At 37.9% G+C, this 14,326-nt stretch overlaps 1 protein-coding gene across 2 annotated transcripts in view; it reads right to left on the reverse strand.

The window, feature by feature from the left end:
• ITGA2 (integrin subunit alpha 2) overlaps positions 1–14,326 on the reverse strand; it is a 108,125-nt gene that overhangs the window by 15,492 nt on the left and 78,307 nt on the right. For both annotated transcript variants that reach the window (XM_025270532.2, XR_003104951.2), the window contains exons 17-23: positions 9,785–9,936; positions 7,351–7,461; positions 6,673–6,755; positions 4,214–4,355; positions 3,019–3,111; positions 2,168–2,244; positions 1,998–2,081 (exon numbers count right to left, since the gene is read on the reverse strand). In XM_025270532.2, coding sequence (XP_025126317.1) covers positions 1,998–2,081; positions 2,168–2,244; positions 3,019–3,111; positions 4,214–4,355; positions 6,673–6,755; positions 7,351–7,461; positions 9,785–9,936 — 742 coding nt within the window. The remainder of the gene's footprint in view (positions 1–1,997; positions 2,082–2,167; positions 2,245–3,018; positions 3,112–4,213; positions 4,356–6,672; positions 6,756–7,350; positions 7,462–9,784; positions 9,937–14,326) is intronic.

Here is a 14,326-nt window from a genome sequence, read left to right on the forward strand (position 1 = left end):
TGCCTTTCAGATCTTTGTGTGAGCCCCTATGTATGGCCAGTTTTCAAATTGATTAATATGCTTTGTTTCTGCATTTTAAAGAGATCCAACATTTTTTTCATTTGTTCCTTAAGGGTTCTGTCAGTTACTTAAATACTGATCAATATATTTACATTAGCAGTTAGCTATAGTGGGGCAGATCCTGTTTTAGAAATAAACTCCACTGTCATCTATTTCCACCCATCATATATGCAAAATATAATTGCACACTTACATAGTATCAAAATGGTTCCTAAGGGATATACTCAATAATTGGGATTGGGTAGGACTTTTTTTTTTTTCCCCAAAAAGTAAGTAAACTGTGTGTGTATGTGTGGCATATATCCTAGTAGATAGATAGACCTTGTATCTAGAAAATATTCTGAAACAGCCGAATTAGTCATTACAAAATGACCAGAGGAGATTGGAGGGATGATTTCCCTTCATCGTGCATTTTTCCATGATGTTTGAGTTTTCTATCCATGCACATTTAACATCTTTCTTTTTAAAAAGATATTAAGACAAATTATCTGGATGATAGGTTTAGGAACCGCTTTAGCTTTATTCTTGCTAATTCTCCGTATTTTTTAACTTCATGATATACTTTAAACATCAGAATGCCTGAGAATCCAATTTACCATCACAAAAAATACATAGCTAAGATTTAGTAAATGTTAAGTTCCACTTCAATATTAAATTTATTTCATCTCAAAATAACTAAAAACATTGGAGAATGGAATGATGAAAAGGCTCTATTAACAAAAAGCATTTAGGATGAGAAAGTAGCATTATAGGTAGGAAGGAAAACATTTAGGTAATGTGGTGCTAGCAATCTCTTCGGCTGCAGCTGTTTTCAGTTACTTATTTTAGCAGCTGAGGGCCCTTTGAAATCTGTAGTTACTGAATAATTTTTCAGGGATGGATGACTTGAGATACAGTTTCTGCTTTTGCCGTTTGCAACTCACTTTATACAGAAGCATTCTTTTCATCTTTGCTCATGTGTCTTGAGCTCTAGACATAATGACATATTTTCCTTTTTGTTTTTGCTCAGGGATCTGTTGGATGATCCACATATTCCATGCTTTTAGGGGTTGGAGTGATGTTAGAGAAAGCTGCGGTCACTGGACACTTCGTAGCCGGCTCCCTGGGGATATGCTGCTGTGTGTTTTCCAGGGGTCATTGATCTGTGCTGCAAAGCTGCCATAGTGTTTCAGCAGCTAGAGAACTCTGGTTCCCAGGCTTGGAGGCGGGCCTCGCCTGGGACTTCTGCACCTGCACAGCTGTGTGCAATGTGTGTGCCCACGAACCCGCCTCACTAAGTGGGAATGAAGGTGATAATATCAGCACCTGTGGTGTCTACAAGTTACTCACCTCGCAAGACACCTGTCTCTCTGAACAATTCAAGATAATAGGTATCAAGTGGTACTGTTTTGGCCGGAGCTCTCAGGTTTACTTGCTTTGGACAGACAAGAAAGTGGAATAACTCATTTCTTTCTGGATGACCTCTTTTGAAAAATGCCTCATTTCATCCTGGTTGGAAGAAACCCCTAATCCACTGTGCCAGGAATTTTCTGTGACTAGATTCAATATTTGTGCCCAGGGCTTTGATGTCCAGGAGTGGGGCTACCCCTTGAGATCTCATGTGGACAGCGGGACAGAGGTGTGGGGAAGAAGTGGTGGCAACTCCTTGGGGCCCTGCGAGCTCTGGTCAAACAGCTCGTCCGAGGGCCTGCAAGGGAGCTCCCCTTGGCATGTGACAGACAATTGTCTTTCTGGTATTGCTCTTAGTCAGTAAATCTAAAGCGTCCCTCAAGAGTCCCCCAGGGACCAGCGTGCCCCTGGACTTCTGTTTTAGTTGACAAGGAGGAAACATTTAAATTCAAATTCTCCAGTAAAGAATGAGCATGTAGAGGACTTCTTTAGTCATGAACCAAATGTGTTGTGAGCTGCGATCACAGGCTCCCCACTGTTTCACCTACCTTGTTATGTGAATTTCAGCATCATACAGCAGAGAGAGTTTTAAGTTGACTGAATTATCTGCCATGTTTTCTTCCTGGCTTTCGCTATTGAAAGGAATATTAGGAAATTACTGAAAGAAAAATATTAGAAAAGCCACTTTTCATCAATTTATGACTTCATCATGTTTTACCTTAAGGCTCGGAAACTGATAGATGCCTGATTCTGAAGGTTTTGAAGATTGAAGTCGAAGTTAATAGTGAAAGTCACCTATATACAAAATGAAAACTCATCAATCTATGATGCTTTGTACTCAGGGACCAACATAAAAAAAAAAAGTGTCCCATAGAAGTAAACTCACTCCCATTTGATTCTGAATTTTATGAAACTTAAGCTTTCTAATTTGTAGAAAATCTATGTATTTTTCCACCTTGCCTCACCTTCAGAACAGAACTGAATTTACTTAACAAATACATACAGCAGGTCTCCCTAATGACTCAGTCAGTAAAGAATCTACCTGCAAAGGAGGAGACCTGGCCTTGATCCCTGGGTTGGGAAGATCCCCTGGAGAAGGAAATGGCAACGTACTCCAGTGTTCTTGCTTGAGAAATCCCATGGACAGAGGATCCTGGCAGGCTAGAGTCCATGGGGTCACAAAAGAGTTGGACACAACTTAGCGACTACACCACCACCACCACCACACTTCCACAGGCACTAATACTTGTCTGAATTTGAAGGCTTTGTGCTGATGTAAAATTTGCTTTATTCGTGACTATGTGTAAATCACTTTGGTGTTGGTCAGTATGTTCAGAAAAAACTTTCTATGTTGTATGTGTCTTTGGAAATGAATTGCACAGGGGGAAATCCCACTTTTATTAATTTAAAGCATGCAGATATTTTAAAACTTCCTTTAAATATGCAGCCAATTATTTTGTGGTGCCTCTCAAATGATGACACTTAATAAAGAAAGATGGTTCACTGGTGAATTAACACCAATGATGAGAAGGGGTCAGCAGAGATTTGGGGATGAAATGGAAGTTGTACCTGTTGTTTGCTCTTTAAAGCAGGGTAGCCCACATTGCAGGTAACAGACTTCTGAGATGAAGCAATCTGGCAGGTCACTTCTGTCCCATCAACCTGAATGAGACCAAAGAAACAATGATCAATTCTTTTTCAATGTCTGTATGTGTGTGTGCTCATGCACATATGTGCCAAAAGAAATATAAACCACCTAGAGATTTTAGCAGTAAGGTTGTGTTCACACCAAGACTTGAAAATCTTCTATGTATTATCCAGATGGCTAACATCTATTTTTATTGCTAGACAGGCCACCCAACAAAACAAAGTCAGATACTGAAATTTCCCCCAGAAATAAATCATATGTCATATTTCAGAAGCACAAAATAAATTTAATCCACTATTTAATACATACTGTCTTTAATACATACCTTTCTCTCAATATATTTGAAAGTTATAGTTTCAAGAGAAAAGCAAATAAAATATAGCTTTTGTTTATATTTTAAATAACTTGGAATCATCTTCAGATTTCCTCAGGTTTCTTCTCTTTAAAATAAGAAGCTGTCATTTGGCCCAAGAAATTTAAACACTAAAGTCAGAATCGGTGTAGAACACTAAATCTATTAAGTTCACAATGACTTGAAACTGGATGAAACCATTTTTAAAATCGTTTCATCAAGTAGTGAATTTTGAAAATCTCAGCTTTTCCCTTCTCTCCTTCTCATTGCTTGGTGGCAGAGGGACCAGGGGGGCATTCATGGTCAAGTGCGTTCCTGGTATAGCCATCAAGTCAACATGCGTAACTGACCTCGCTGGAATGCATTATCTTGGCAGCAGCAAGACCTGTGGTTACAAAGCTTGGGCTGAGCTGTGGGACTCTAATTTCTGAGAGCAAGTGCAACTCCCAGCATCTGTGCAGCTCCATGGCAGCCTCATCACACAGATGGCTTGAGGAGAGTTTACGGTAGAGTCTGGCTACAACTGCCAAGTGTCAGGTCAAAGGAAAAATCTGATCCAAGCCATGAAGCTGAACTGGTCTAGATACACAGCCAGGCTATGTTCTCAAGTAGTTTAACTAGTTGGGAGCCACCAGCGTCAAGATTGATCATGTTGAGGGGCAAGGAGTTTCTTCAGAAAACACAGAGGACCTGGAGATTCAAGTAGGAGGAGGACAGTAATTGACAACAAAAATAGCAGTTAACACCAGAGTGCCTTCACATACCGGCATGGACCAGGAAGCAAAAAACAGGTTTTCTGAAAAATCAACAACAATCTCAGTGTTGTAGGCACTTTCCTTCTTGTTTTTCAGTTGTACTGAAAATGTTAACCTTTTGTTTTGGTTGCTGACAATGAAGGGCTGTTGTCTGTTAACAGTAAAAAGGAGAAAAAAAAGTCATTACAGTTTTGTTTTAAGTCAGCATTCAAATACTTTACTCATTTAAAAAACAAATTTTGGATTTACTATTTAGAGACTGAGAAAACTGCTTATAACAAATTATCTTCATAGTAAAATAATATTGGCAATGAATGAATAAATCCTATTGGGTTTTCTTTGTTGCTTTTAATTACATTGCAGAAAAAGACACCATCCAAATATAAGTGGTTTTATATTTCTTAGTGCTTACTCCTATATGGATGAGAGAAATTGAAATTTATACTCTCTATATTGAAGTATAATTGATTTATAATATTAGTTTCATGTGTACAATACAGTGATTGAATCTTTTTATAGGCTATACTCCATTGAAAGTTATTACAAAATAATGACTATATTTTGCTGTGTTGTACAATATAGCTTTGTTACTTATCTATTTTACATTTACATAATATTGATAGTTTGCATCACCTAATTACATACCTCTATCTTGCCCCTTCCTCCTTCCCTCTGCCCACTACTAGTTTATTATTTTTCTATTTTGTATTATACATTTGTTTTGTTTTTTAGATTCTCTATATGAGTGAAACAGAATATTTGTCTTTCTCTGACTTATTTCATGAAGCACAATACCCTCTAGGTCCATCTACATTATTGCAAATGGCAGAATTTTATCCTTTTTATGGCTGAGTAACATTCTATTATATATATAAATGTGTATACATAAATATATATATACATGTGTGTGTTAATCCTTTTTATGGCTGAGTAACATTCTATTATATATACAAATGTGTATACATAAATATATATATACATGTGTGTGTTACATCTTCCTTTATCCATTCATCTATTGATGGACACTTAGGTTGCTTCCATGCCTTGACTACTGACAATAATGCTGCTATAAACGTCTATCTTTTCAAATTAGTGTTTTTGTTTTCTTTGGATGCATGTCCAGGAGTAGAACTGCTAGATCATATGATAGTTCTATTTTTAGTTTTTTGAGAAACCTCCATACTGTTTCCCATGGTTGGCTGCACCAGTTTACATTCCGACCAACAGTGTAAAAGGGTTCCATTTTCTCCACATCCTCACTAACATTTGTTATTTATGTTCTTTTTGATGACAGCCATCCTGCCAGGTATGAAATGGCATGATACCTCATCATGGTTTTGATTTGCATTTCTCTGATGATTAGCACTGATGAGCATTTTTTTATGTGCCTGTTGGCCACTTGTATGTCTTCTTTGGAAAAATGTCTATTTGGGTCTTCTGCCTATTTTTTAAATCAGGTTTTTGGTTTTTTGACATTGAGTTGTACAAGTTGTTTGTATATTTTGGATATTAACCCCTTAGCAGTCATATCATCTACAAATATTTTCTCCCATTCAGTGGGTTATCTTTTTGTTTTGTTAATGGTTTCCTTTGCTGTGTAAAAGCTCTAAGTGTAATTAGGTCTCACTTGTTTATTTTTGCTTTTACTTCTTTTGCTTTCAGAAACAGAGACAGAAAAACCACTGCTACAATTTATGACGAAGAGTGTTCTGCCTCTGTTTTCCTTTAGGAGTTTTGAGGTTTCAGGTCTTATATTTAGGTCTTAAATCCATTTTGCATTTATTTCTGTATTTGGTATGATAAAATGTTCTAATTTTATCTTTTTACATGTAGCTGTCCAGTCTTCCCAGAACCACTTATTATTAAGAGACAGTCTTTCCTTCATTGTATATTCCTGCCTTTGTTCTAGGTTAATTGACCATAAGTAGATGGGTTTATTTCAGGGTTCTCTATTCTGTTCCATTGCTATACGTCTGCTCTTGTGCCCAAACCGTGCTCTATTGATTACTGTGGCTTTAAGGCATAACCTGAAGATACTTCCAACTTTGTTCTCTTTTATTAAAATTGCTTTGAAAATGTGGAGTCTTTGTGGCTCCATATAAATTTTAGAATTATTTGCTCTAGTTCTGTAAAAAATGTCATGGATATTTTGAGTGGGATTGGATTAAATCTGTAGTTTGGTGTGGACATTTTAACAATATTAATTCTTCTAATCCAAGAGCACAGGATATCTTTCCATATCTTGGGATTATTTTCAAATTCCATTATTAATATTTTATAGTTTTCAGAGTATAAGTCTTTCACCTCCTTGGTTAAGTTTATTTCTAGATACTTTAGATTTTAAGGATCTTTAGGAGTTATGATGTTTCTTTTGTAGAAAAAAATTTCCATACACAATCACTTGAATAAAGGAATCTAACATGTCTTTTATTTCAACAATTTTCACTGCACTTTAAAGTAAAACTTACTGAGTGGCTGGCAGCTGCTGAACATTTAGAACTAGATCAGAAATGCAAACTCCATCATCACCACAGTCTTTATGGAAAGGGATCTACAAAAAAAAAAAAGAGAAAAACAATCCCAGAAATTTGCTATTAAGTTAAACAAGCAAATTGTAGAAGAACACATAATAGTATTATTCCATTTATATAAAGTTCAAAACCCTGTGAAACTAAACCATATTTTAGGAATATATACGTGTTTAGCAACATCAGAAAGAAAAACATTGATAAATGCAAAATTCAGGATGGTGGTGCTATCTGGGGGTGCAAGATGAAAGTGGATATGATAGAGTATGGAGTGATACAGAGAATTTCAGAGGTACCGGTACCATTTTATTTTTTTTAAATGGGTCATGAACACAAGGTGTTCCCTTTATTGTTATTTATTTCTTCAATAAACATTTACTGAGCGCCTGTGGCGGGCAAAGCACTACTCACAGTGCTGGGAACAGAGCAGAGAACAAGGAAGACAAAATCCCTATCTTCATGGAATTTACATGCTGGTGAACTTTCCATAGAAGTAACTGTACTTCAGTTAGAAAATTACCAACTTAGGCTATGTCCTGAGTGTCTTCGAAACACTAAGGCAGTGACTGAAACTTTGCCAGCTCATCAGGAATTCCAAGAAAGGCAAATCGTACTTACACTGAAGACCTTGACCGTCTCAGAGTAGGCTTCAAGGGCAGGGTTAGTGCCAGGGTTTTCCAGACTAATGTTCATACACAGATTCAGAGGGCTGATAGTGTCAGAGGGCTCCTAAACACACACAGATTAGTGGATTAGGGCATGGCAGCTTCAAACAAGAAAATGACCACACATGTGCTCACAATTAAACATGCAGTCCACTCTCAGTCATGCAGAATAGCTCTGTTTTGAACTTCCAAGGCTATTGCTTCTTTACATCTGTCCTAAGTCTGCTGTTAGCCTCTCCACTTCTAAGAGACTTCAAAACTTGGGCTCAGTAAAAATCTGAAGCAGTGATTCTTAGGTAAACTCATCAGTCATTTCATTATTTATATAAGTAATGATCAATATTTAGATGAGATATCCAGTTTTCAATGCTCAGAAGAGCCCTCTGTCAGTCCCCAGCTCTTGGGTTGTTGGCCATGTTCTTCCCGTTTGTACTGCCAAGACTTTTGGCATCTACAGGTGTCCTGACCAAATCTCTGGAAGAGAATATTATGACCTGGAAGGGAAAGTGCCCAGCGTTCACTGTCAGGAATGGACAAGGGGACTCCCCTTCCTAGTCTCTAGTCTACAAAACCAGATGAAAGTGTTTCCCGCACTCGAAACTAAGCTCCCCAGTTTCCAGCCTAGCTAGCTGTTAGTGCTCTTTTGCATGTCAAAGATGATGCACCTATCACTCAGCAGGCGTTAAAACCAACACTGTCCAGCTGTAAGTTGGGCAGTTCCTCTTTGTCTAGCAAAGATGGTGGAGGATTTGCAATGCTCCAAGAGGCCTGGGCCGCTTCTAGTTTTTGAGGTTTCCTGTCTATCGAACAATGAAAATAATGCCAAAATAGGGCTGCAAACACCATCTAGCATTCTTCTTCAAGAAAGAAGAATGCCTGTACATTGGTAAGCACTAAAAATCAAATTTTCCTTTTCTTAGGAGTGATATCTTTATCTCAGCAGGACTTCTGTCTTGAGCCCTTTGGGTAGGGGGTGGGTGGACAGGGGCAGTGACTTCCTGACTACAGGGAAATGTATCCTCGGCTGCAGGGTTGGCACATAGGATGGACTTGGGTATTGATAGCAAATATGGTGTTACCTGGAACAATTCCTCTCAGCTGACCACAATAATACACACCTTATAAAGACTTCACAGGTATACATGAGAGAGAATAGGAGATGTATTTATATATATGTGGTAGTTTGGTCACTCAGTCATGTCTGACTCTGTGACTTCATGAACTGTAGCCTGCCAGGCTCCACTGTTCATGGAATTCTCCAGGCAAGAATACTGGAGTGGGTTGCCATTTCTTTCTCCAGTTTTTATATATATATATATACACACACACACACACACACACACACACCACATCCTGGCTGGTACTTTCCCCACAATGGATTACATGTTTAATTTGACCCACCACGTAGCACAAGGATAAGAGAGAATGGAATCTGGCTTTTATTCCTTTAAAGAAGCTGTATAATTGGCACATTATCAACAAGAAAAGTCCAGGCCTTCACAAAGAAGAAACCTTCAACTTGAACAATAAATTACTCAACTGATTTTAGTTCATCCAAGTTTTTGTTCAACTCTTAGCACTTCTTGAGATGAGATTTCTGTATCATCCTCTACTTGAGAAATGTCAGGGGATGCCCCTTAGACATATTCACTGGATCTGAAGGGAATTTCTGAGGGAGGTGGGGTTCCAGCATACCAATTTTATAAAAGTTTCTTTGGCAATTCTTATGCATCTTAAACTTTGAGAACCACATTCTAGGAAAGTTCTTAAGTAACTCTTATAAAAATAGTTTCCTGAATAACTTATACTTTCAAATACCATAACCTGGCTTCTGGGGGGAAATAATCATATGATTTATAAGATAAGCTTTTTTAGAAATTTTCTTCTGAGAAGCACGTTATATACTTGGGAGAATTTCAAAATCCATGTGAACTGTAGTAATTACGGCATAAGATTAGAGCAAAGAATTTTTACCTCCTAATCTACCAGCCTTCACCTGTATCAATTTAAATCCAATAATGGAAAGGGCAGTTAGAGTTATCCTTTTCAATCATTTAAAAATAAATAAATATTCTCCTGATATGAAAATGTCAATATAAAATTTATTGTCAACTAAAAGTTGTTCCTATTAAACACTTAAGAAAGCACTTTGATTTCTTGAAGAATCTTATTTTTGCCCTTTTACTTGCCATCCCAAGTAAAACTTAATGCAACTAACTTACATAATAGCATGTAACCATCTAGATTAGTGTAAAGGAAATATACTCCTATTCACAGACCAAAAAAAAGCAGTAATTAGAAGAGCAAGGGTTCTTCTCACTCATAAGCCTCCAATTCATTAGTCTTTAAAAAGAAAGGAGATGAAAGAAGAGGACTCTGAGGCTCACCTGTATGTGGATGATGTACTCAGAACAGCGCTGTGCTTGACTTACTATCATGGTCTTCTGCAAGCACCTTTCATTATTTTCCTTAAATAACCCCCTGGACATCACTCTGGATGAAAACTGGTCTTCATCAATTGTGATGTTATACACAATGGCTATAATAAAAGTCATAAAGAAATGTCATTACAAATACATTTTTAAGAAAAAGGCATTCCTGTTTTATCATGTCTCACTGGGTTAAGTCTCTGACTACAAGAAAACAAAAACCAGTCTTCCTTTTGATGGACTGTGAGCCATGGCTAGCCTGCGGTATTTGTCACTGCACCTCTGGTATGATGTACGTCGACTGTGGATACAAAGAAATGTGATTCAAAGAACTGTGATTTGATGCAGTGGAAGGAATAGCAGATTTGCCACCGGGAAATCTACTGAATGAAGTTAGTCAAACTCCTCAAATAGCAATTTCATTGTCTGTAACATGGTGACATGAAAAGGAAAGGTATTATTATTGAGTGCCTACAACTGGACATGTTCCTATACGTTATATAAGTTTTACAATAAACCTGGAACATGGATTTTATTATCCTATTTTTCAGATAATTAATAGAATATTATTCGGTTTTTCAAAATAATTCACCTCAGCTCACATAGCTAGGGCATGGTCAGAAGTAAAGTTTGAGTAATTTTGAAACCAGACCCCATGTTCCTACTATTTCTCTGCAGTTTAGAGGATTCATTGTTATTTGAGGATTAAATTAGATACTCTAAGGGGAAATGTATAGCACCTTGCATATTCCAAAAGCTTACTTGGGGAAAGTCATGTTACACTGCAATAAAAATTGTTGAATCGGACAGACTTATTTTGAATCTTAATCTCATCATTGACGAGCTTTGGGCAATTTTCTTAACCTCCTTGAACCTCCATTTCTTCATCTATAAAACAGAGATAATAATACTAACCTAGGGAAATGGAAATGAGAAACATATGTGATAAAAACTTATGTCAGTAGCTAATGTCCAACTATCAGAACTTTCAATAAAATCTGTTGGCTACCCACCCAACACTGAGAAGATCTGATACTATTAATAGCATCAACTGCATTACTTAGGATTATTCTATCTTATTATTTACAAGAATTGATGATTTTGAACTGTGGTGTTGGAGAAGACTCTTGAGTCCCTTGGACTGCAAGGAGATCCAACCAGTCCATCCTAAAGGAAGTCAGTCCTGAATATTCATTGGAAGGACTGATGTTGAAGCTGAAACTCCAATACTTTGGCCACCTGATGCAAAGAACTGACTCATTTGAAAAGACCCTGATGCTGGGAAAGATTGAAGGCGGGAGGAAAAGGGGACGACAGAGGATGAGATGGTTGGATGGCATCACCGACTCAATGGACACGAGTTTGAGTAAACTCCAGAAGTTGGTGATGGACAGAGAGGCCTGGTGTGCTACAATCCATGGTGTTGCAAAGAGTCAAACATGACTATGAGTGACTGAACTGAACTGAATTACTTCCAAGAGTTTAAAGATTGACTATACTTCCAAAAGCATTCTACATGTGACCTTTCAAATACCTATTAGAAATGATGTATAATTTTTCTGGCTCTGAATACTTTATGAGGTTAACAAAGATAAAATACAAAAGAATCAAGAACTACAAATAAGTAGTGAAAATAACACAAAGGAAAAGTAATGGCAGGGAAGTGATGGTAGCTAGGACAAAGTTAGTACACGTGGTAAGGACAATATTTCATCTTTTCCAAAATGATACATAGCTACATAGGCAATATGATAATCCTTTTGATGTAATTAACTTCAAACTGGAGTGTGCACCCAATGCAATAAATAATAGAAGTCATATGCTTTAAAAATGGACTTTTCAAAGTCACAGAGGTGGGGTTTCTGTCTTATACACTATTATTGCCAGGCAAGTAAGTGACAAATGATCATGACCGTATGGACCTAAGACATCAAGAAGAGGATTCAAAGGGAAAGGTGCCCAATGGTGAGAGACCCTAGAGAACAGGTGGGAGGGAATCAAATTCTCTGAAAGCAGAAAATGCCTTTCAAGTGTGTGCTAACAGAAGCGGTGAAGTACAGTCAAAAACTAGGAGGAAGATGTTTGAGACAAACCCATGCTTCAGGGCCAGGAGAGGTTACCTACCAGTCATTTCTGCCAACTAATAGATTTTCCGAATTAACTTTTTATATTTAATGTTTTAGTCCTCCAGCTTCATTAAGATATCATCGACATATAACACTGTGTAAGTTTAAAGCATACAACATAGTGATTTTATACATTGCAAAATAATTACCACAATAAGGTGAGTTAACTTACCCATCACTTCAAAAAGTTACAATTTTTTGTGTGTGGTGAGAACCTTTAAAATCTAGTCTCTTCGTAACTGTATACGATACAGTATTATTAACAAAAATCACCATGCTGTACATTCCATCTAGCCATTTCATGTTTAGACAGTAATGGTTTCTGACTCAACTCTCATGGCTACTCAGATGGATGTGCTAAAAGGCAGGTGTGCGAAATGTGCTACTCAGAGCTGGGTCAGTGTCTGAACACTTGAAAGGAAAAATGCCAGGTGAATATGAAAAACAGGAAATATGGAAGGTGTGCCAAGATGTGAATCTAACTTTGTGTTCCTAGCCTTCTTATTTCTTCTATAAATCATGACAACGTGCCTCTATATTTTTACCCTTTAAGTTAATTTGTTCGCCACCTAATAAAATAGCTATAGTCAACCCTAACTGAAATCAACCCTGAATGTTCATTGAAAGGACTGATGCTGAAGTTGAAACTCCAATACTTTAGCTACCTGAAGCAAAGAGCTGACTTATTAGGGAAGACTTTGATGCTGGGAAAGATTGAAGGCAGGAGAAGGGGACAACAGAGGGCGAGATGGTTGGATGGCATCATCGACTCAATGGACACGAGTTTGAGCAAGCTCCGGGAGTTGGTGAAGAACAGGGAAGCCTGGTGTGCTGCAGTCCATGGGGTCATAAACACTCAGACACAACTGAATGACTGAATAACAAGGAACTACAGGTTTCAGAAAATTAGAGCCAAAATATGATGGAGAGGATATATATGCATAACTGAGTCACTATGCTGTACAACAGTAAGTAACATAACATTGTAATTCAATTACACTTCAATTTAAAAAAATCTGATGGAAAGGATGTGGACCCATGAAACAGAAGCAAATGAAAGAAGGTAATATTGGATTAAGTGCTAAAAATCAATGGCTGCATATTGAAGGAACTGAGATAATTGGAGCAGGAGAGATGGAGGTGAGATGCAGTGGTTAGAAAGACTTAAGGGACATGTAGGACCTCAGCCAGGCTGCCAAAGATAACCTGGACCAATCCAGAGAAAGACTGCCCACAGTCTTCCTTACTCTCTCCTGCCAATAGGTCATGTTTCACTTTCCCTCACTTCACTGGATTATTTGTTGTTATTGTTCAGTGACTAAGTCATGCCCAACTCTTTGCAACCTCATGGACTGCAGCACACCAGGTTTCTCTATCCTTCACTATCTCCCTGAGATTGCTCAAACTCATGTCCACTGAGTTGGTTATGCCATCCAACCATCTCATCCTCTGTCATCCCTCTCTCCTCCTGCCTTCAATCCTTCCCAGCATCAGGGTCTTTTCCAATGAGTCAGCTCTTTGCATCAGGTGGCCAAAGTACTGGGGCTTCAGCATCAGTGCTTCCAATGAGTATTCAGGGTTGATTTCCTTTAGGATTCACTGGTTTTATCTCCTTGCTGTCCAAGGGACTCTCAAAAGTCTTCTTTAGCACTACAGTTCAAAAGCATCAATTCTTTGGTGCTCAGACTTCATTATGGTCCAACTCTCACATCCATACATGACTACTGGAAAAACCATAGCTTTGACTATATGGATCTTTGTTGGCAAAGTGACATGTCTGCTTTTTAATATGCTGTCTAGGTTGGTCATAGCTTTTCTTCCAAGGAGCAGGCATCTTTTAATTTCATGACTGTAGTCACCATCTGCAGTGATTTTGGAGCCCAAGAAAATAAAATCTGCCACTGTTTCCACTTTTTCCCCTTCTAATTGCCATGAAGTGATGGGGCCAGATGCCATGATCTTCATTGTTTAAATGTTGAATTTCAAGCCAGCTTTTTCACTCTCCTTTTTCACCTTCGTTAAGAGGCTCTTTAGGTTCTTCTTTGTTTTCTGCCATTAAAGTGGTATTATTTGCATATCTGAGGTTGTTGATATTTCTCCTGGCAATCTTGATTCCAGCTTGTGATTCATCCAGCTTGGCCTTTCACATGATGTACTCTACATAGAAGTTAAATAAGCAGGGTGACAATATACAGCCTTGACATACTCCTTTCCCAATTTTGAACCAGTGAGTTGTTCCATGTAAGGTTCTAACTGTTACTTCTTGACCTGTGTACAGGTTTTGCAGGAAGCAAGTAAGGTGGTCTGGTATTCCCATCTCTTTAAGAATTTTCCACAGTTTGTTGTGATCCACAGTCAAAGGCTTCAGTGTAGT

This window comes from Bubalus bubalis, chromosome 19 (genome assembly GCF_019923935.1).
Source record: "Bubalus bubalis isolate 160015118507 breed Murrah chromosome 19, NDDB_SH_1, whole genome shotgun sequence".
Taxonomy (NCBI): domain Eukaryota; kingdom Metazoa; phylum Chordata; class Mammalia; order Artiodactyla; family Bovidae; genus Bubalus; species Bubalus bubalis.